Below are 23,467 nucleotides of genomic sequence, written 5' to 3' on the forward strand. Positions count from 1 at the left end.
ACCTACAAGCTCATAGCGCGCCACTCGGTGGCGCGCTATGAGCTTGTATAGATCTGCTATTTTTCAATAGCTAAATTATAACATGATGCTAACACCAAAATGGGTGCCCGCCCAAAATGGGTTAATTTGAGCCACATTGCTCTCACAACAAAACCCCAGTCAAAGTATAGATATATATATATACTCCTGGTCAAATGTTACCACATTGACTGTATACAAGTGAGTACTTCTGTACTTCTGCTTTAAGAAAATATTTGTTATAACTATTCAAAGTACTTATACTTTAATATATATTAGTAGTATTCAAGGCACATCAATGTACAGTATTGCTGATTGCTGTATTTAATTTTTGATATTTTCCACAAATTACTTAAATACAACAGTCCTTGCTCGTTACAACTTCCAATCCTCTTTTCTCATTCATTAATTTGAGCCACATTGCACATACTGCACACACACACACACACGCGCGCGAACACACACGCACACACACACACACACACACACACACACACACACACACACACACACACACACACACACACACACACACACACACACACACACACACACGTCCAGTGGTTAACAAGCTAACCACATGATTTCCATGTAAGTGTCCCATCATTAATCTCCCTCCCCTCCCCCTCCTCGACTTCCCGTCTGTATCAACAAGTTCAATCTCCAGACAGCGTCTTCCTGTGTCCACCATGCAGCCCCGAGAGCCCCGCAGGCCTGAAATGAATCACCGAGTGTCTAGTGTAGAACTGGCTGGGAGAGTCGAGAGGGGGATTGAGGTAAGGGGTGGGAGGTGAAGTAAAAAAAAAGAAGAAAATCCCTCCCAGAATTGGAGGGGGACAGGAAATGTATATGGGAACGGGAACATGCTATAGTATATAGCACAACGGTGCGGAGCAACGAGAGTGTTGGTTGGGGTGGTGGGAGTTTTTTGGGAGGTTGATGGCATTGACAGAGCGGGGCCGGGGGAAGTGGGTGTTCATTATCTTTGGCTTTGCCTCAGAGACGTTGGGCTGGGGGGGGGGGGGGGGCTGTTGGTTAACGCTACTGTCTACAATGAAGACGTGGGGAGTGACGGGGTATAAGAAGTGGAGGCGCTGGTCTATACGCGGGTCCCACTAAGCCCAGCGATTCTTTCTCAGTTTTCATTTCATGGAACAGTACTTTGTACTGTACTGTACTTTGCAGTACAGTATCGCCTCTTATCCAACGTGCTGTTTTACATTCACTCACACGTCGTGCAGAATATAGCCTATACCGTGCAAGGCACCGACCTGCACATCAGGATCATTTATAGGCCGGGGTTCAGTGTCTTGCTCAAGGACTGTTGACTATATACAGTGGGATCCTATTCGTTTGCGCCTCAATCTCAAAATGACATTGATCAGTACCCGTAGGTACCTCTGTTAGACACACCCACAGACACACCCACAGATTCTCAGCCACACCCACAGGTAACATGTAACAATATAATTGTAAAGTCGATGAAAACCGATTCCAATTTAAATCAACGATTATTATAGGAACTGAAGCTGAACAATAATATTAAGCTTCCCCCTGAAGATGATATTATGTTCCAGAGACGTGCTTCTGAAAAATGTCACCACGCATAACGAATGAGAGTGAGTATAGACTGTAACACGAAAGTGTTCCAGTTGCAAAGGGGAAGAGTCCATCCAGCCCATGTTAATGATGTTACTATAGATAAGGAGAAGCAATTCAGACAAACGTTTCCTGTGTCAGCTAAGAGCTCACAACCACCACCTCCACCACACATGGTTATAGCTGCTTCTCTGTCCTGAGGGACACTGAGACAAACACAAGGAGGAAACACACACACACACACACACACACACACACACACACACACACACACACACACACACACACACGCTGGGTATATACTTACGGACAAGACTTGTAGGTTGTTTCCTTGCAGGGTCCTGAGCAGGTTGGTGACCCCTCCCTCCAGACCGCCGTTGATGAAGACCCCGTTGCTGACGTGATACAGCAGGATGGTCCGCAGAGCGTTGATGTCACCTGTTGATGTTAGACACGGACACAGACAGACACGGACACGGACACAGACACACAGACACAGACACAGACACACACACACACACGCACACGCACACCAAAACAACTTAATAGAGTAAACTTCTTCAGACTGTAACAACAGCAATATAGCTGCGCCTGAGTATTCCAACCATAGTGTGTGTGAGTGTTGCTTTGGGAAACAGCATAAACCATCAGAGAAACATGAATGAATGAATGAATGAACAAATGAACGAGTGAGTGAGTGAGTGAGTGAGTGAGTGAGTGAGTGAGCGAGCGAGTGAACGAGCGAGTGAGTGAGTGAGTGAGTGAGTGAGCGAGTGAGCGAGCGAGCGAGTGTGTGGGTGAGTGAGTGAGTGAGTGAGTGAGTGAGTGAGTGAGTGAGTGAGCGAGCGAGTGAGCGAGTGAACGAGCGAGTGTGTGGGTGAGTGAGTGAGTGAGTGAGTGAGTGAGTGAGTGAGTGAGTGAGTGAGTGAGCGAGTGAGTGAGTGAGCGAGTGAACGAGCGAGTGAGTGAGTGAGTGAGTGAGTGAGTGAATGACAGAATGAATGATACTAATTCCACATATTCCCCACATTATTCCCCTTGGTTTTCTGTTTGGCAGGAACCATTTTTTTCATTCCGTTCTTTTCTCAGTAAATGTTTCCTCCTAAATGTAACAATTGAAAAGGAATGAACATGTATTGTGAGCCAGCGGAGTTTGATGGTCTTCCACTGTGCATTACGCAGTCCAGCCTGTCCCAACATTACAGTTCATCCACTGAGCAATCCACATCCACAGCTATTAAAAAGCCTGAACAAAAATGTCTTCTAAATCCTGACAGTTTTCTGAAATACCTACTGTATGTTTCTAGGATCTATATATCACTCAATCTCATGTCAAGGACCCCAAAAACTATCTGTATAATTGGCCTCCGACCCCCATCTGATAATGTGTTGTTCCAGGGACCCTCCAGAAGCAAAGATCTGAGTTAAAAACTTCGTTCTGAAAAAATATATTCAAAATTTGAGGCACGATTTTTCAAAAATAGCAGACCTACAAGCCTAGAGCTTGTAGGTCTGCTATTTTTGCGCCACCCAGTGGCGCGCTACGAGCTTGTAGGTCTGCTATTTTTGAAAAATAACAGAGCTTGTAGATCTGTTATTTTTCAATAGCTAAATTATAACATAATGTTTAAAACACCAAAAGGGGTTCCCGGCCCGCCCCAAAATGGGTAAAAAAAAAAAAAAAACAGCCTCAATTTGGGCCCTTCGTCTCATATGACTCAGGGTCTGTATCACTATCATAATGTATGAACGTAATGAATATGGTCAAAGGTGTCAAAGGTGAAGCACAGTACTGACTTCTGAGCAGGTCGAAGTCCTGCTCGGTGAGGCCGCTGAACGCGTCGTCTGTCGGGGCGAAGACGGTGTAGGAGCCGTCCTGCTTCAGCAGATCCATCAGGCCAGCGCTCTCCATCAAGGACAGGAAGATCCTGTGGAGAAGATGATCGACCTCTTTATTTAGATAATAAGATATTATCACATTTTGTCAACGCCGGCCATTATCAAAAGGATAAAACGGCAACAACAAAAAAATCCAGCGGCTTCCGTTGCAGTCCTTTATTTCCATTGAGGCCCTTTCGTGCTATAATGTATATATAGCCAACTATAACTTTATAGTGTACAATTTACAATGTATATGCTCATTTACAGTATGCTACTGTATAATATATGCACAGTGAATAGAGCACCGAAGTCACTCGCTCATCCCCTTGGTACACGGAAGTAATTTCTCTATGGAGAATAACATGGGGTCATCTTAAAATCCATATGGGTGTAACGGCCTGGATGATTTGTTTATTTTTCAAACAGTTCTTATATATGAGGCGATATGAGGCTAAAACCCCCTCTATGGGGATTACAATGCAAATAAAAAAGTACGTGAACCCGTGGACTTATAGCGCCCTCTATACCGATATGGACGTCAGACATAATAACTAGAATATCAATCCAGATGTACTGTATGCACCAGATGCGGTGAAGATAGAGGCACATTGTTCCACTGTCTGTGGTCCAGAATTGATGGGAGTTTTGGGGGAAGGTCGGGGCAGGAAATACAGAAGATTTTGTCAATAAATATTGTACCAGGACCAAAGTTCTTCCTGCTCGGTCTATATCCAGAGGGACACAAGATAAAGCGTACATGAACATGAGCTATAAGAGAATGATATAGCATTGACCTGTGGAAGAGGCCAGACAAACCCAGTATTACACTAGTGGTTCAGGGGAATTGTCTTCATGTTTACCTTTGGAAAAGATTGCATACATTACTTAAGGACAAACGAGAAAAGTTTCAAGGAGGTGTGGTGGGTGACGTTTTAGAAGTTACATAAAGAACAACAATTTGTCACATTTAATGGATGGAGCTGAAGAGGAGTAGTGCTGTTGTTGTTGTTGTTGTTTTTTGGTTATTGTTGTTTTGCTTTCTTTATACCAGCAACTGTCTTGTAATGTTCATTGTTGTTTTTTGTAATGTTTGTATTGTCAGTTGTGTGTAAAAAAGGAAAATAAATTGTTGTTAAATATAAATAAACATTGTTGAAAAAAAGAAAACTAGTATATCAAGTTCGATCCAAATAGAAAGTGGTATAATAATGTCAATGATTCTCACTTGAAGCGCCCGTCGGCCCACAGGATCTGGTAGATGGAGGCCTGCGCTGGCTTGATGAGGGAGTTCATGAGGTGGAGCGCGCCGTTGCTGCCCTCCTTGCTGCCTCGCAGCATGCACGAGTTCTCTATGCACACGGCCTGCAAAGCGTTGTACAGTTTGAATTACAGTAAGCTATTATAGTTCTATTATATATCTGGCTGGGACCTCCAATTTATATTGTAAAAAATCCAATGGTTAATTTGACTCTCACGTTATACACAGGCCCATATAAGGGTCCGTTTGGTTCCTGACCCCCTGGAACTCCCTCTCAAGGACCCCCTGGGGGGGGGGAACCACTGATTTAACCCATTTTGACCTGAGATCAGATTCTAAAAAAATGTCTTCTAAATCCTGACAGTTTCCGGAAAAAGCTATGTTTCCATGTCAGTCGTTCCTCGGCTGACATAGCAGACCTATACAAGCTCGTAGCGCGCTTGTAGATCTGCTATTTGTCAATAGCTAAAGCATAACATAATGCTAACACCAAAAGGGGTCCCCCCCCCCCGAGAATGGGTTTCAACCCATTCTGAACGGGAACCCCATTTTGGTGTTAGCATCATGTTATGCTTTAGCTATTGAAAAATAGCAGATCTATGAGCTTGTAGGTCTGCTATTTTTGAAAAATCGAAGAGCGACTGACATTTTTAGAATCTGATCTCAGGTCAGAATGGGTTAATCAGACCAGTGTGTGTGTCCAGTGGAAACCTCGTGTGAATCTGATCTCAGGTCAGAATGGGTTTTAAACAATATAGTGACAGCATGGAGCACATCATCCATCCACATGTTGCTTCCAGGAGGTTCTGGCTCGCATGTGGTATACAAAACAATGGAGAGGGTCTATAATAAATAAGTGGGTCAAACGAGAGCCATGCTTGCATGCAGGGCGATATGTTATATAACCAATCAGATAAGGGACACGTGTACGTATACGCCCCGTCCTTGTTGTGCCAAGGAGAGCCGTGCTAATTAGCTGTTTCACTGCATGTGTTTATATACGACGCTCAAAGACATGGATCGTGTTCACAGTTTCATGGCACGAGCTTCCTAATGGATGTCAGATTGATTAAAGTGTTACTGTTACACCCTGCATGCAGCCTCTCTCTCTCTCTCTCTCTCTCTCCACTGTCCTCTGTCATTTGTTGCTACAGGACGATAATCGTCTGTGACATTGAAATCATACACGCACACACGCACACACGCACGCACGCACACACGCACACACAATTAAACAGACATGTTCACACACAGTCACACTTGCGTGTGATCCCCCCCCCCCCACCACACACGGAACACATTAAAACAACAATGTTACAGCATACTGAACATGATTTACACACAGTCACACTCATTAATGAATTATTAGTGCCTCAATGAGCATGATTTGCAGTGACTCGCTATATGGTGTATACCTCCACGTGTTCATGATTTACACACGAAGATGTGCTAAAATGTCGTTCACAGTGACTCGAGTTGCCTGTACATGATGTACAGTGACTCAGTGCACACGATATTATCCACCAGTGGGTTCCCAAACTTTGTCATGTCCAGGACCCCCAAATTGACACTATGATTAGCCCCGCGGACCCCCCCCCCCCCCATTTGAAAAGACATGCCAGGGACGTCCCCATATAAGATACGATCTTTACGGCTCTATAGCAGAGATTCTCAACCCGTTTAATTTCAAGGACCCCCCCCCCCCTAGTTTGACATGCATTCGTCTATACGGACCCCCACTGAATGGCATTTCTATCTCTGGGGGACCCTCAATTTATATTGTAAAAAAAAAACTACATTTGGTTCCATTTGTACACTCTCAGAGTTACCGAGCCAAAAAGGTCCCTTTGCACGCTGGGCGCGTTTTCGGGGTATTTAGCAGCGTTTTTCTGTCGGCTTTTTTCAGAAAAAACGCGTCCCATTTAGACCTGATTTAAAATCATTAACGTTGAAAGAATATATATATTCAAAGATTTGTGTCACATTTTTTTTACGATTTTTCAAAAATAGCAGACCCACACAAGCTCGTAGCGCGCCACTCGGTGTTTAAAACACCAAAAGGGGTTCCCGTCCCAAAATGGGTTAAGGGTCCATTTGGTTCCAAAACTATATAATTTAGCTGCTGGGGACCCTCAAGGACCCCAAGGACTCACGGTGCGGTAGATGAAGACTCGGAGCAGTTTCCCCGCCAGCGTCTCCAGCAGCTGTCCGTTGTACAGTTCACTCAGCGTGACCTTGAGCTTCAGGATGTGATTCTCCAGGATGACCTTCAGCAAGCTCTGGTCTATCGCCATCACCTCGTCTGATGCACGCACACACAGGTACCGCGCACACACGCACAGACGCACACACACACACACACACACACACACACACGCACGCACGAAAAAAAAACCATGGATGGGAGTGTGTTAATGTATTTATACTGTATACAGCACCACGCACAAAGGCCTCTTCTTATACGAGCGAAGAGGCTAGGGTGGCCAGACGTCCGGTTTCACGCCGGACAGTCCGGTTTTAGACCCACCTGTCCTCCTCCCACCTCAACCTCTGGCCGGACACATAATTGTCCGGTTTTTTGTGATATACAGTGCTTGTGCCATAACTGTCATTTACGTCGTCTGCCTGGGTATTAAAATCTCTGCAGCGCTGCTCAGCTCCGAAGCGAGTGGAGACGTTCGGAGTGTTGCCATGTCCGCTTAATTATAAGCGACTTTGGGCTTGTTTTATATAATAGGCTACTAAGCCTAGTCAGGCTTCTTTTGGGCTTGTTTTCATAGACATGGTTGCTTGGTTCTCTTCCAAAACCTGGCAACACTGCCAGTGGGATGGTCGGTTTGAGCTCTCACAATCAATTTAGTATAGTTAATGCAGAGATAAATAAACCAAATATGCCGAAATGAAAAACTACATTTAATGAGCAATATGGAGCTCGACATCATAAAGAAAGGGAGGCTAAAGCACTGTGAACATACATATAGGCTACTGGCTTCATTCTATTTCTATGTCCTATACACCGATGACCATAAGACTGTATAAAAAACCCCACAAGAAAGAGATTAAACATAAAACATACCGGTATCTAAACATGAAATGAAATAAATTGATTATAAAATGAATGGCCTTTGTGGTACCCTATAGCCTAATTTAAAAATGTTAATTTAATTAGCAAATATATGTTCTCTGTGGACATAATGCTGGAGAGGATGGTGGTGAAAATCAGGTGCAATAGTAGTAGTAATAATATTAATATCTGGGGGGGGGGGGTGCGAGCCCCGCAAAAAGTGTCCTCCTTTCTGAGGTCTTGCAGGTGGCCACCCTAGAAGAGGCTGCTGTTGTTGTTAAACTCACCGGTGAAGGCAGCGTTGAGCGGAGCCAGCAGCGTGTACTCTGTCCCCGGACTCATGGCCGCCGAGAGGCCCAGTTCTGACACCATGTCACTGAAGGTGCTCTCTCTCTCTCCAACCAACTCCATCACCTCCTTGGCTGAGAGGGAGGGAGAGAGAGAGAGAGAGGGAGAGAGAGAGGGAGAGAGAGAGAGAGAGAGAGAGAGAGGGGAGAGAGAGAGAGAGAGAGAGAGAGAGAGAGAGAGAGAGAGAGAGAGATAGGAGAGAGAGAGAGAGAGAGAGAGAGAGAGAGAGAGAGAGAGAGAGGGAGAGAGATCATTTATCTTATAGTATTCTTATTATTCAAGTATTTAGGTCCTTGGGTTTATACGTTCCTCCATGCTGCGTCAAAACAAGAATAAAGAAGCAATCAAATAATAGTCGGCCTGTAGCCTATAGTAAAAACCTTACTAAAATAAAAGGCCTAACCAACAATGAGGTGGAATTATGGGGGGGAGACTTAATAAACTTAAATGAACAATTAAGTCTTCCGTTACGGCCTTGTACTGTATTATATGCTGATCTGTGTTATTTTAAACTGTTTTTAACCTTCTAGATACGTTTAGCAATGTAATGTTTTTATGTACAGTATGTGTATTATGGAGCACCCCAACCTAACTTGTACATCCTTGAATCTAAACTGGACCTGAGCTGCCTCTGTACTTCTGGTGAGCTGGTAGAATTGCTATATGTACTGTACATAATAGCATTTTATGTAGACTTATAGCTTTTTATGTAGACATAGCACTATAAAGTACACATGCATAGTTTCATTATATAGATATTCCACTGTTCTTAGCTAACGTATGATTCATGCTCATTTTTTATGCTTGTGATGTATTGCCGCATGCTTTTTGTTCTAGCTTAAAGGGACACTTCACCCTTTTTGCAAAAGAATATATGTTAATGACGTTTAGAAGCTTTAGATCACTTTCCTGGGGGTATTTATGTGTGTAATATGTGGTTTTAGATATTTTAGATTGTAGCAGTGAGCCTGTTGTCTCTGATGTCATGGACACTGGTCTCACTACCTTCCTGGACTACAATTCCCATAATTCTTTGGTGCACTGCTCCTCCTTGTGGATGGGGGGAGAGCTGTCTTACTGAGACAACATGTAGTCCAGGAAGGAAGTGAGCCCAGTGTCCATGACATCAGAGACAACAGGCTCACTGCTACAATCTAAAATATCTAAAACCACATATTACACACATAAAGACCCCCAGGAAAGTGTTCTAAAGCTCCTAAACGTCATTAACATATATCTTTATGCAAAAAGGGTGAAGTGTCCCTTTAATGTTCTAGCTAAAATGTTCTAGCTAAAATGTTCTAGCTAAAATGTTCTAGCTAAAATGTTCTAGCTAAAATGCCTAAAATTGTAAAATTGTTATGTGTGGCTATAATAATGTCCCCCCTCGGATTATGAATGCTGGGGTTTCAAGAGGTCAACATCGTTTAGATGTTTTTTTTTTTATCCCACGATTTTGTAACCCATTTTTCACCCCTGTGTCAATCATCTACTGTGATCCTGGGCTCTACACACCCTCCGCCAACCTGGGGAGAGCAACGGACTTGAACTCATGCTCCCTTCATGCCTGAGTGTCCAAGTTGCTCCTTTACAACCTGACTGGGGGGAGTTTCCCTGGTTGGACGTATAGCGCGTGGAAGGAACACGTTATTCCAACCAGTTCCTTTCCCCTCCATCAGGCGCCCCGGCTGGCCAGGGGGAGGCAGTTTTAGAGACCAGGATTACTGCATGTTTTTGTGAGGGTACCTATACCCTAGTGCTATAGGTGCTTAATTCTTACCCGAGTTGGGGACGAGCACCTGGTCGATGAGGTGGATGACGCCGTTGGTGGTGACGATGTCCTTCTTCAGCACCATCTTGATGCCGTTGACCGTCAGGCTGTCGCCGTCGCAGCCGATCTCCACCGTGCTGCCCTCCGCCGTCTCGTGCACCGTGCCCGACATGATGGCCTCCGAGCACTGGACGCTGTTCAGACGATGGTAGTTCACCAGCGCTGTGGAGGGAGAGAGAGGCAGACAGACAGAGAGAGAGAGAGAGAGAGAGAGAGAGTTTTATATACCATTCTGACCTGAGATCAGATTCTGACAATGTCTGTTTGAAAATGACAGTTTTCTGAAAAAAAGCTATGTTTCTATGTCAGCCGTTCTTCGATTATTCAAAAATAGCAGACCTACAGCTTGTAGATCTGCTATTTTTTAAATAGCTAAAGCATAACGTAATGCTAACACCAAAAGGGGAAAGATGTTCGTCGACGACTACTGACAAAAACCAAATTAAAAACGACATAATCTAAGACAATATATTGACAATTCGTCAACAAATAAAAACTAGACTAAAAACGTTAGAGAGGGACTATAGTGGAGATGAGATCCAGAGGAACTAAAAGACAAGACATTTTATGTTTGTTTGCGCTCGGGTGTTGCTCTCTGAAAATAGCAGATCTAATGTTGTGAGCTTGTAGCTTGTAGCCATTTTCAGCATGCAACAAGGTGCAAAATCATGCAGCCATTACAACGCCATCAAGGCCTGACGAAATAAAGATTTTGTCGACAAAATCAACTGTACATTAAGATCTTATAGTTGGCTGACTAAAACTAAAACTTTTCATATGACATAAAATATGACTAAAACTAAATCTTGCTGTCAAAATGAACAGTACATTTAATAAATACTGCTGTCGACTGCTGTCGACCTATATGGATGTGACTGTTATGGACGTAACTATTTCTGACAGAAAATAGCTTTTTATCATTTCGTAAGATTAAGACTACATTGCAAAGTATAACAGCTCTGTTTACACACGTATTTATTCCCATTTAATTATACATTATGTTGTTTTGTTTTGATTGTTTTGTTCCACTTTTGCTTTGGCATTAATGTAAACGTATGTTTTCTCATGCCAATAAAGCTCATTTGAATTGAATTGGAGAGAGAGAGAAAGAGAGAGAGAGAGAGAGAGAGAGAGAGAGAGAGAGAGAGAGAGAGAGAGAGATAATTAAAAGAGAAAACTGGCTAATGAGGTTCTTCACTTTCAAAGACTGCACTTTCACAAACCACTGCCCTTTTGATTAAAATTGATGTCCCTTAATCTACTTTGCTTACATAACCCAATGGTTTACACTAAGTAATCATTACGGAACTTGGACTGAATTTGTACATGTGCAATTAGACACGCACGCACGCACACACACACACACACACACACGCACACACGCACACACGCACACACGCACACACACACACACACACACACACACACACACACACACACGGCGCTCTTCTGTCATGGAGGAAATATTTAGTTCTGTCAACATTTAGATATGGGATTACACCTCTAACCCAGTCCAACTGTCAAAACGGGGGAGCGAGGAGAGCTGGCCCGTATATAGAAACAGTCCCATACACGTTTACGATTACGACCCTCGGCCCTTCCAAAGCCCTCCAAACCTCAGAGGCAATCAGAGGATTATTGTTAGCAGCACGTGGGGATTTTCAGACCGGTCGCTTACTGTTCGGTGTTGCTGTCAGCCAGAAACCCTGTACTGCACCTCAACTTTTTCATAAAGCAATGCCCGCCTTATTTAATGCTGCAGTGTCAGCCAAAAGTAGAAAATCAAGCTGATATATATACTGTATACGACTTTGATCATCGCCTATTTTTACTTTCTTTTCTAAAGTTAAAGTGTTAAAGTCTGTACGTGGGTTCTCAAAGCAGATAGACATGTTCACACTGCGTCACTGCGCTTGTATAGATCTGCTATATTTTTAAAAACATTTTGGACAATCTTGAAAGTGTATATGAAAATAATTGAATTGTGAATAATTGTTTAACACAAATCTTCCTTTCTGGGGGCCCTTTCTGGCACAACACATTTTGTGTGGGGTCCGCGGTCAAATACATTATAATTTTGGGGGTCCTTAATGACACAAAGAAAATTGAGAACTATACTGATGTAGTAGGCATTTGTAGAATCGTTGTGGACATAACTAAAGAATGCATGTGGACATACAAGGTTTTCGCTCAAACCCATCACGTTCCCTCCCTGCCAACGGGCCGACGGACAGACAGACAGACAGACAGACACACACAGCCGTCTTGACTTTGGACGCGGTTCTGACGCGGCTTGGCTTGTTAACCGGTCTGCCGGCTGTCTGAGAATCTATCTGAGGTCGTATACATAGCACTAGGCCTATACTGTGGGTTCGGCTGGGCTCTGTTTTAACCACATGCTTAAGCAGGACACCGCCAACCCACTTCATCATGACCGGAGCAGGCCTGCTGGCTGGCCTCTGCAGATAAGCAGACAAGCTGCTGACATTGTGGAGACAAATGTCTCCCGCTCTTGTATGTGTGTGTGTGTGTGTGGCCGCGTCTACAAACAACGCTCGAATGTCTACGACCCCAGTCCACCACAACCTGTCGGTGATACCACCGTTGACTTCGAGCAGTATGTACGACCACTATCGGACCGTGAATGGACCACCTTTCAGCAGCATGAAAGAGCGTACCGAGGGACACTGGACACCAAACTGCTGCAAGAAAGAACTAACTTCGCCGTCACCCCGGGCGGGGCTGAGAAATGGAGCAGGCTGATCTCTGTCCTAGTCGGCGTTTTCTTCGAGAATGGAATATTCTCCACAATGCAGCGAAATGGACGCCCATACGGATACCCGCTCTTAAAATATGCCGCTAGAATCCTGAAGAAGTTCCCCCTATGTGACGACTACCCAGTGGATATTACGGCCGACGCGATCATAATCTGGATTGAGGCGCAACTATGTTTTATCCGTGAAAGGATACAACCTGCGCTCCGTGCCACTGGGACTCAAACACAACGGCAGCAGAAAAAAGTTTCCAGAAACAAACTGGCATACCTTTGGCAACATCGTAAGTCAAAAGCAATTGATATCATCATGAACAACAGCTGTTTCCCTGAACCACCGCCCGCTGTTAGTAATACAGACACTGTACATGATTATTATAAGGCTAAATATCAAGACGCACCCACCGCTATGCCCCTGGCCACGCCCCCATGGCATGACGTCATTGAAAATATAGAACCAGGTTATCTCCCAGATACTAGCAGGTTCACAGCAGAGGAGGTAGATACAGTTCTCATTTCCCTTCCTAACAACAAAGCCAGTGGCTCTGATGGAGTAACATATGAGACTCTGAGAGCTACTAGACCTATGTCAACACAAAACCTTACAGATATTTTTAATACCTGCCTAATTAATGAGAGAGTGCCTGACTCCTGGAAAGGTGCCCTCATTTACAGGACACCAAAAAAAGACAATAATCCAGATGATCCGTCCACCTGGCGTGACATCTCCTTACTCCCCACCATATACAAAGTCTTTATGAAGTGCCTGCTTGCCCGCATCCTACCCTGGCTGGTAGACACAGGAACACTCTCCCCACATCAGAAAGCCTATATCAATAGACAGGGAATGCATGAACATGTATTCTGCCTAAAAACAGGAATAGATGACTTCAAACATGAATCCTCTCGATTTTATACTGTGTTCCTGGATTTCAGAGATGCGTTTGGCACACTCTCACATAAGGTGATGCTGAATGCATTGGAGGAAATACATCTACCTCAGCCTTTTGTGAATATTATTTCCAATGTGTACCAAGACTCGTTTCTCCAGGTCATCTGTGGGCAGCAGCTCACAGACCCAATTTCCCTCAAGGTGGGGATAAAAACAGGCTGTCCATGGAGTGCTGTAAATTTCATTCTAGCCCTTAACCAATGGATGAAATGGATCCATCAGTGCGCTCCGCCACACGTCCGGTCCCCAAACCCCGTCCAGGGATATGCTGACGACGTGCAGGTGTCATCAAGGGAGGAGGACGTCATCACCAACATGCTGGCACGCACCGATGAATTCCTCCACTGGTCCGGGCTGGAGGTGAAACACACAAAATGTGCCGTGCTCCACGAACGCCGCAGCGGCGGCAACCGTTGGTACAAGGCCAAGAAAGACAAGCCTCCCTCCTTCCTAATTATGGGACAACCCATCAGGGTGTACGCCCGTAATGAGACGTACCCATACCTGGGCCATAAGTTCAACATCGCTGGTGAGTGGGGGGAACAAGTCGAAGAGCTCACTAGAGAGTTTCACCGTCGACTCGACCTGATCGATCTGTCCCCCCTCCCTATAGTCATGAAGCTCCAGGCTGTGAGAGAAGTGGCCCTGGCGAAGATACAACACCTATTTGCCAATGTACACATCCCACAACATGCACTGAGAGACATGACAAATAGAACTGTCCAGCTGGCCAGAAAATGGGTTGGCCTAAACTCACACTCCACACGAGACATACTCTTCCTTTCATATGGCGAAGGGGGGCTGGGGGTCCCAAATGTAGAGTGGACTTATGCAGCAACACGGCTGAGCCACCTACTGCACATGCTCAATAATGATGATGGCACCGTCAGAGAAATGGCCAGGGCATCACTCCTACTAGACCTGCGCAGGAGGAAGGTACCCCTGGCTGCTGCAGACCAGAATAACTTCCTAGGCTTTAGGAGGAAAGACTCTGGGAAAATGGACTCACAAGCCAAGGGCTTCGGGGTCTGGTCTGATTGGCCAGATCTCAACGACCTTTGCCATCGGACAGGAGTCCAGCTAAAATGGGCAAAAAACAACGAAAATGTGCCCATCTCAGATGGATTAATTACAGACTCCAGCGTGGTAGTGAAGGCTACCCTCACCCACCAGGGAGGGGACACTAGACTACAGGAAGAAACGGCAAGAAGGGTTCTGCTTAGCACGAAACAGACTGAAGCCAAAGAACATTGGCGTGGCCTTCGACTGCAGGGAAAGTTGGCCTGTGTTGATTCAGCTGATCACTCTGTTTCACATTCGATGTACAAAAATGCTGCTATTGGGGAGGATGTTTTAAAATTTACCATCAAAGCAAGACTACAAGTATTACCAACCAAGTACAATCTGTCAATCTGGTATCCCGACACCCACACTCCACTCTGTATAAACCATCATGATTCTGAACAACACCTAGAATCCATTGCACACATAACAAATGGATGTAGTGCATACAAAAACTTATATATTGCTCGCCACGACCGGATTGTTGACCTAGTGTCTGATGCAGTTCGAAAGCATGTGCCATCTAGTGCAGCAATGTATAAACACTCAAGAGTGTTACCAGATTGGTTTAGCTGTGCATGCGATGTCTTTGCTAACATCCCGAATACACCTGATGTTGTCTTTGTTGACACCAGACACAAGGAGGTCCTGATTCTGGAGGTGGGCTGTGTCTTTGACTTGTACATGGACCAGGCATTCCAAGATAAATATTCTAAGTATCAACCATTACTTGGAAGCATAACAAACTTGGGGTATCGCTGTAGATTCGGCATACTGATATTCGGAAGCCTGGGCCATGTGCATAAACTGACCATGAGTGGCCTAAGAATAGCTGGCATGACAAAAAGCAAAGCCAAACAACTTGCCAAATACTGTTCTGTCTCGTCTGTTATAGGCAGTTTGTCTGTGTGGAGAAGGAGGTGCCATGTGTATCCTTAAGTGAACATGAACTGTCAACCCCGTTATATTTGTTTCCTTGTAAAATTAATTGTAATTTGTGGATTCAAATAAAGAAATCGAAATGTGCGTGTGTGTGTGTGTGTGTGTGTGTGTGTGTGTGTGTGTGTGTGTGTGTGCCTGTGTGTGTCTGATGAATTGAACATGGGTGACCCTGATGTGAACAAGTCTCAGTGCTTTTCCTAGATATATCCTCGCAGTATATAGCAGTCTTTGTATTGACCTGTACTTTCTTTTGAACTGTACCCATTTTGGTGTTATGCTTTAGCTATTTTTGAAAAATCGAAGAACGACTGACATTTTTAGAATCTGATCTCAGGTCAGAATGGGTTAATCAGACCAGTGTGTGTCCAGTGGAAACCTCGTATGAATCTGATCTCAGGTCAGAATGGGTTAGAGATGGCTCTGGTAGGGGGTTGTCTTTCACCCCAGAGGAACGCTCCGAACTCAGAGAACGGGGTATATGAGGACAGACCAACTAAACTATACGCAGGATATAAATAGAAACATATAGCAATGTTCCCATTAGGTTCTGACTGTTGGACCTCAAATGAACCTCTTTTAACCAGACCTTTTTTGCGTATATGCAGCTATACAGTCATAACATTAGATCAGTGGTTTTCGACCCTTTTTTTACATCAAGGCTAGCCCTGAAACATGAGTGCCATGATGATTATCATGACAGTCATGAAGTAACTGCACCCTGTTTTTGGCGCTCGCTGCATTGACAAGATTTCCGTATATATAAACATTCAGATTTCAAATATTAAGTACTGACAATTTGTCCCACGGGTGTTAGTTAGTAGCAGCTCCAGCGATTAGAATTGCTGCATCCCGCGTTGTTTAATAAAAAAGCATTTTTGTCCGAGCGCCCCGGCTACTTTTTTCAAACGGGGTTCGTTTGGGAAATCCACAGTTGCACACCCCGGGAGCGCATTCGCCTATTAGTCTGTATTGGCAGGGCGGTCAGAGTACCTATATCGAACACACCGAGTGCCACCCTCCTCCAGACCGATAGTCATGAATCATGGCTACATCAAGGCCCATGATTTATTCTGCATCTGAGCCACCATTTGATGAGATTTAGCCTCTCAGACACAATTATTATTATTACGTATTATTTTAGACCCAAGACTTAAATATTGTGTTGTCGTTGGATACGATTTTGTCCAAATAACACACTTGGAGAGCATTCAAACATATAGGCCTTTACTTCTCGACTCTTAATGCAGAACTGAACACACACATCACACTCAGAGGCTACAACAGGCTGCAGGGGATCTTGCTAATCAGCACAGGTGGAAATAATGTTCTCAATCAGTGGCATGATCTTTCACCTATAGAAGACACTCTATTACAATAACTTAAGAGATGGACATTCAAAATAACAATTCTTCTACATTCTCTAATTATATAGACTTCTTGTGAATTAAGTAATGCAGTTGTTTAACCGCAATTTAACTCTCATTTGGTTTAATTTTAAGCTCTCAAGAGTTAAAGGTCTAGGTTACCCTCCATCATTTAGCTGAGGACCACCAGGATCCCCCCTCAAGGACCAGTGGTGGTCCCCGAACCACTGGTTGAAAACCACTGCATTAGATGATGGTTTACCGGATTTTGCCGTTTTTGTGCACCACCAAACACCATGGCCCTCATTTATCAATCGAGTGTAAAATCTGCCACAGATTCGAGTGCAGGTTTCGTAGTACACCCACGTCGCCACGGCATTTATAAAGTGATCGCAAACAGCTGATCCTTCCTTAATTTCGTTCTCACGTTAATAAATGTGACGGCTGAAATCTATCTGGCACGCCCTATGAAATCAAGCCTCGCCCTCGTTTTTGCGACCTGAAAACGGCAATACGTTTCCTGAAACCATGGTAACATGAAAAAATAGGTTTCTCCCGTGCCTTGCTGCGCCTCACCCCCCTCTCTCATACACACGCACAGACGCACAGCACGCACACGCAACTTGCAAGCTGTCCAACTAACTGGTGTGTTGTTAAATAAATAAAAAACGAACACCTGCATGAATTAAATAAAGTTGTAGGCCTACCCTGTCTGTTTCTCCTCTAGTCCTCTCGCTTCCCTTATTGCTGCCCGCCTCACGGTCCTCACCCCCCGCACGCCACGCACGCACGCACATATCGCAATTTGCAAGCAACTTTCACTGTGTGTTGTTAGTTGTATATTAAATTATTAAAGTATTTTTAATTTAATATACAACAAGATATATTAGTGAACGAAAACCTGAACCTGAACCATAATTAAATAACAAATAGGCACACACACGAACGGTGACACGCTGCTGTTTTGCAGGTGCTCCTCCTGTCCTGTCCTGTCTGTCTGTCTCTCTCTATCACTGTGGTCCGTCCGTGACCAACTGCATGCACGTTCGACAGTCTATTTAGATTGCCTCGCAGTCGCTGCAGTGGCTGCAGGACTGTCAACTGTCAATTATATTAATGTGCAGCCAAAATATATGGTAGCCTACTGGTGGTGGTGGGCTGACTGGCTGGGTTAGCCTATACCCAGGGGCGCAATAGCCTAGGGGACGCGGGGGACGCGGGGGACGCGTCCCCTGCCAGCGTCACATTGGTCCCCCCCAGATGAGTTTGGGCCTGGTACGAGACTATAGGTACAGCTGTTGCTTCTTTCGAAAAATATAACGCAACATAGGAACCCCGCTAGTGTTTTTGGTCTTCGTCTGACAGTTTCTGTAGCAGAAAGACCTCTTTTCTGGAGGGGGGGGGGGGGGACAGTCGGTTTGGGGGGGTTCCCGACGGCTGCGCGTAGCTTCCACCTCTGACAGAGGGGAAGCGAGTAAGCGACGCCGTCAGAAACCCCCTCACTCAGGAAGGCCCCCTCACTCAGATCTCAGACGGACCAAATTGCGACAATAACATACAGCCTATGTAAAGAGGAATATAAACAAGACCTTGGCGCAAAACTTCATATTTACCCTGCTCTAATACAACAAAAGTGTGTTCTTACATCCTCCATTTCACATCAGCACTCGTGAGTAAATTTAATTGCCATTATGAAAGTTTTCAGTGACGTTGGACCCACAGGTTGCATTGTCGTCAATAATTAATCTGTCTTTAAAACGTTCTAATGTTAATATAGCATATTGGCATTGTCTGTTGGTGGTCTGGTGGTATGTTATATGGACCATGTAACAACATGGTCAACAGCACTGTTTGCAAATGTAGCTACATTTGTTGGCCACAAAGACAATTTAGACAAAACATGCTGCTGCCTGCTAATGGAGCTTGTATAGATATAGGCTAATTATTTTTCGGGGAAATTGCAGATAGTTTAGCTTCCAGTGACTCAATGATTGAGTCACTGGAACAACCTCTCTGTAGTCCGACCCTAACCATAACCCCACGTTTTGGTGGTTAGACCCCCCCATCCCCCCCTCCCCTAGGGTAGTGGGGGGGACGGGGGGGACGGATTTTTCGGCGGCGCCGCTTTGCGGCGCCGCTCTATATCCCCCCCTAGCGTTCGGTCAGTGTTGCGCCTCTGCCTATACCTATCGCCGATGCGGTTCCCATGCACTTGCGCTGGGCTGGCACGGCACATTTGACATTCCAGTGACACGTCAGGTTTATTAAACGAGGAGGAGATTGCATATACCGTAACTCCAGAAAGACAAGTGCTGTTGGCCTGCTGTAGATTACAGTATATAGGCTACCCATGCATGTTGGGACTCTCCGCAGCTGCATTGCACTATAGGCTACTTTCCAACGTCATGGAAATATTCCAGCACAGACAGCCCAAATCCGCATGTATGCCGCATGGACATACATGCAGCATGAGAGAGGCTATAATGTCGTCAAGGCAGTCATAATCAACGTTTATGTAGTGATTTCTGATTTGATCATTGATGAACGAATCATAAACATATGGATGAAGGCTTGCCGCTTGCATGTGTGCTGGTATGTGTTGGCGACGCACGCCGCGCGGTCCCGTCCTCCCGAGCCCCGAAAATGATCTCGCTTTTATCTGAACTGTCAAAACTGTCAAAACCTGTCTAAGCACTTATTTAAATGGTGAATGATTAAGTCCCTTACGCCTATAGCCTGCTAGTACTTACTACAAATAGGCAAGCTGTATGCTTGTCATTGTCACTTGGAAATAAAAGCGTGCAGTCCATTTATGCCTTTTTTTAATAAAATAAGCTAACACAATCATAAGCCGCATCACTGCATGCGCTCCAAAAAGTTGCTTGCATAACAAGGCCAGTGAATCACTGTTTGATTAAGCATAAACTAATACATTGTAAACATGTTATATTGTTTTTAATTGCGCGATTTTAATTACTTGTAAAGTTGGAAATCTCTCCCTTTTTTTTTACATACACATACCGTTTTATATTAACATTTTAGGAGAGAAAACATATGTTTAGATGCCTGTGACAGCGTGTCAGCAGTTCAGACAATGCTGCTCCGCAGCTCGAAGACAGAAAAAAATGCGTACGCCAGTTGAGGAGCAGACGTCGATTTTCAACGTTGTCACGTTCAATTTCAAGCTTTGGCGGAAATGGTAAATGTCAAAAATGTCGGCAATTTCGGCGTGCACCCATATTTTGGCGTACGCACGGTTGATAAATGAGGGCCCATAAAACCACCATTAGCCTTTTCATGTCACGCACCCCCGGGCCCTAGCACTAGCATGATGTGTGAGTGTGACAGAAGTAGAATGTTCTTAAATTCATATTTAGAGTAAGAATATTTCAGATGTTTTTTAAATCTGAGATGATGGAATGATGATGGTCATGGAAGGGGAACCTTCTGAAAGCTTCATGGGCCAAAGATAATAATCAACTTCAAAATCTAAACAGAATCAGAATCTCAGTCATGCCAGTCTATAGAGGACGTTAGTGCACCGTGCACCGATGGGGGTCCTTGGACAGAGCACCATAACTTTGCTAACTCAACGTATAATCTTCAGTGAGGTTTTACCTTGCACAACAGCCTGGTCTCCCAGGACCCGCTCCATGTATCCTGCTTCCAGCTTCTCGAAGGCCTCGTTGGTGGGAGCGAACAGGGTGTAGTGGCCGGGCTGGCCCAGCGTATCCATCACGCCAGAGGCCAGAGCCAGGGCCTTTTGGGAGAGACGACCAAGAAGAACGTTCAGAACCCGGACACACGCACACGCACACACGCACACGCACACGCACACGCACACACACACACACACACACACACACACACACACACACACACACACACACACACACACAGGTTTTGTCATGTGAATGTAACTGCCACACGTATTTATTTGTATGAACCTGGACCTAAAACTGCTGCTGCTGCCGAGAGGAAATTGGTCACAAGCAGGCACACGGAATGCAGTTTCACAGTGCCGTTTTTCCTTTTATAAAGATTTACAAACAGCTCCTTGTTATACTTGTAATCACATGGATTTATTTCAAAGAGGGCTCGGTCGACTTGAGTCACCGAAGAGAGCACGTCGATGCTATAGACGTATCGATGCGGAATAATAATCCCTTGTGGAATACAAAATGGCGCCACGGCTCAATGGGGGGATCTTACGCTGAAGGAAGTGAGGTCATCGTCCACTTCCAGGACGTCCTGGATGGTGTTGCCCACGGCGCTGATGACTCTGTCGATGACGTGCACCACGCCGTTGGTCGCCACCTGGTTGCCGTGGATGATCCTGGCACAGTTTACTGTCACCACCTGCACAGGGACATGAGAGGGAGGCTTTTATACGAGACTGATCCTGGCACAGTTTGCTGTCACCACCTGCACAGGGGACAGAGAGGGAGGCTTTTATACGAGACTGACCCTGGCACAGTTTACTGTCACCACCTGCACAGGGACATGAGAGGGAGGCTTTTATATACGAGACTGATCCTGGCACAGTTTGCTGTCACCACCTGCACAGAGGACAGAGAGGGAGGCTTTTATATACGAGACTGACCCTGGCACAGTTTACTGTCACCACCTGCACAGAGGACAGAGAGGGAGGCTTTTATATACGAGACTGATCCTGGCACAGTTTACTGTCACCACCTGCACAGAGGACAGAGAGGGAAGCTTTTATATACGAGACTGATCCTGGCACAGTTTACTGTCACCACCTGCACAGGGGACAGAGAGGGAGGCTTTTATACGAGACTGATCCTGGCACAGTTTACTGTCACCACCTGCACAGGGGACAGAGAGGGAGGCTTTTATACGAGACTGACCCTGGCACAGTTTACTGTCACCACCTGCACAGGGACAGAGAGGGAGGCTTTTATATACGAGACTGACCCTGGCACAGTTTGCTGTCACCACCTGCACAGAGGACAGAGGGAGGCTTTTATATACGAGACTGATCCTGGCACAGTTTACTGTCACCACCTGCACACTTGCACAGGGACAGAGACGGAGGCTTTTATATACGAGACTGATCCTGGCACAGTTTGCTGTCACCACCTGCACAGGGACAGAGACGGAGGCTTTTATACGAGACTGATCCTGGCACAGTTTACTGTCACCACCTGCACAGAGGAGGACAGAGAGGGAGGCTTTTATAATGCACTTGGAGACCCGAGACTATAGATTCTACAAAATGTCTTCTAATTGTCTTAAAATCCTGTGATTCTATATCAGTGGTTATGAAACAATTTCACGCCAAGGACCCCCAGAATGATCTGTATTTGGGGCGCGGACGATATTGTGCCGACAAAGATGAACAAAAGGTCAAAGTTTACCAACTCACTGAAATAAGCAAACACAAAACCATTAATAGTCAACGAAGCTATATCGATGAAATCCATGCAAAGGCTTAAAATGCAATCTTATTTTTCTACGACATGTATAGTAGGGGACGTTGCTTATAGGGACCCCCTGGAACTCTCTCAAGGACCCCCCCCCCCTCCCCGCACGCCACTTTGGGAACCACTGTATATTAAATGACAATGACGAGGTTTCAGATGTCTTCTGGATGAGATTAGTGACCACAGAGAGCGACTATATGACTGACCCCGTTGGAGTAGTGGTTGATGAGGAGGCCCAGGTCGTTGTACATGGAGGTCAGCGTCAGGTCGTTCTTCAGGTCCTTGGTGAGGAGACGGCGGTTCACCATGTGGTAGTGGAGAGCGTTGTACAGCTCGATGTTCACGTTGCTCACCAGCGCAGAGCGCACGCTCTGCACACACACACACACACACACACACACACACACATCAATGTTCACTTTGCTCACCAGCGCCGAGCGAGCGCACACTCTGCACACACACACACACACATCAATGTTCACGTTGCTCACCAGCGAAATAACATCATGTGTAACATATATAGGCATAACACATTATCGTATCTACAGTACATAACATATTATCGTATCTACAGTATAGGCTACATAACATAATATCGTATCTGCAGTGCATGCAGTAGCATATAATATCGTCTCTGTTGGGTGGCTTTTCGGCATTCAAATTTAAAGATAACAAAAATATCACATCTATCTATCTACAAGCTCAAAGCGCATCGCTTCGCACCGCATTTCAAGCTTGTGTATATCTGCTACTTGCGATGCTACTTGATCGGGCGTAATTTTGGCTGAAGGCCTTTGAGTCTTTGAGCCTATAGAGCGTCGCAGTCCCTCCCCCCTTTCAGAACAACGAGTGGCCCAGGAAATGAATCGCAATGCATTCGTCCCATAGGCAGTTTTTATTTAATTTATTTAAAGACCTTTTAAGCGTC

The 23,467-nt window shown here is 45.1% G+C and overlaps 1 protein-coding gene across 4 annotated transcripts in view; it reads right to left on the reverse strand.

Moving 5' to 3' along the window:
- postna (periostin, osteoblast specific factor a) overlaps window positions 1-23,467 on the reverse strand; it is a 59,950-nt gene that overhangs the window by 11,690 nt on the left and 24,793 nt on the right. For all 4 annotated transcript variants that reach the window (XM_080780540.1, XM_080780539.1, XM_080780541.1 and 1 more), the window contains exons 5-13: window positions 22,746-22,910; window positions 21,305-21,451; window positions 20,711-20,852; window positions 9,949-10,161; window positions 8,108-8,242; window positions 6,910-7,058; window positions 4,724-4,860; window positions 3,415-3,545; window positions 1,925-2,055 (exon numbers count right to left, since the gene is read on the reverse strand). In XM_080780540.1, the coding sequence (XP_080636666.1) occupies window positions 1,925-2,055; window positions 3,415-3,545; window positions 4,724-4,860; window positions 6,910-7,058; window positions 8,108-8,242; window positions 9,949-10,161; window positions 20,711-20,852; window positions 21,305-21,451; window positions 22,746-22,910 (1,350 nt within the window). The remainder of the gene's footprint in view (window positions 1-1,924; window positions 2,056-3,414; window positions 3,546-4,723; window positions 4,861-6,909; window positions 7,059-8,107; window positions 8,243-9,948; window positions 10,162-20,710; window positions 20,853-21,304; window positions 21,452-22,745; window positions 22,911-23,467) is intronic.

The sequence above is a fragment of the Protomyctophum bolini genome, assembly GCF_963924005.1.
Source record: "Protomyctophum bolini genome assembly, chromosome: 13".
Classification (NCBI taxonomy): Eukaryota; Metazoa; Chordata; class Actinopteri; order Myctophiformes; family Myctophidae; genus Protomyctophum; species Protomyctophum bolini.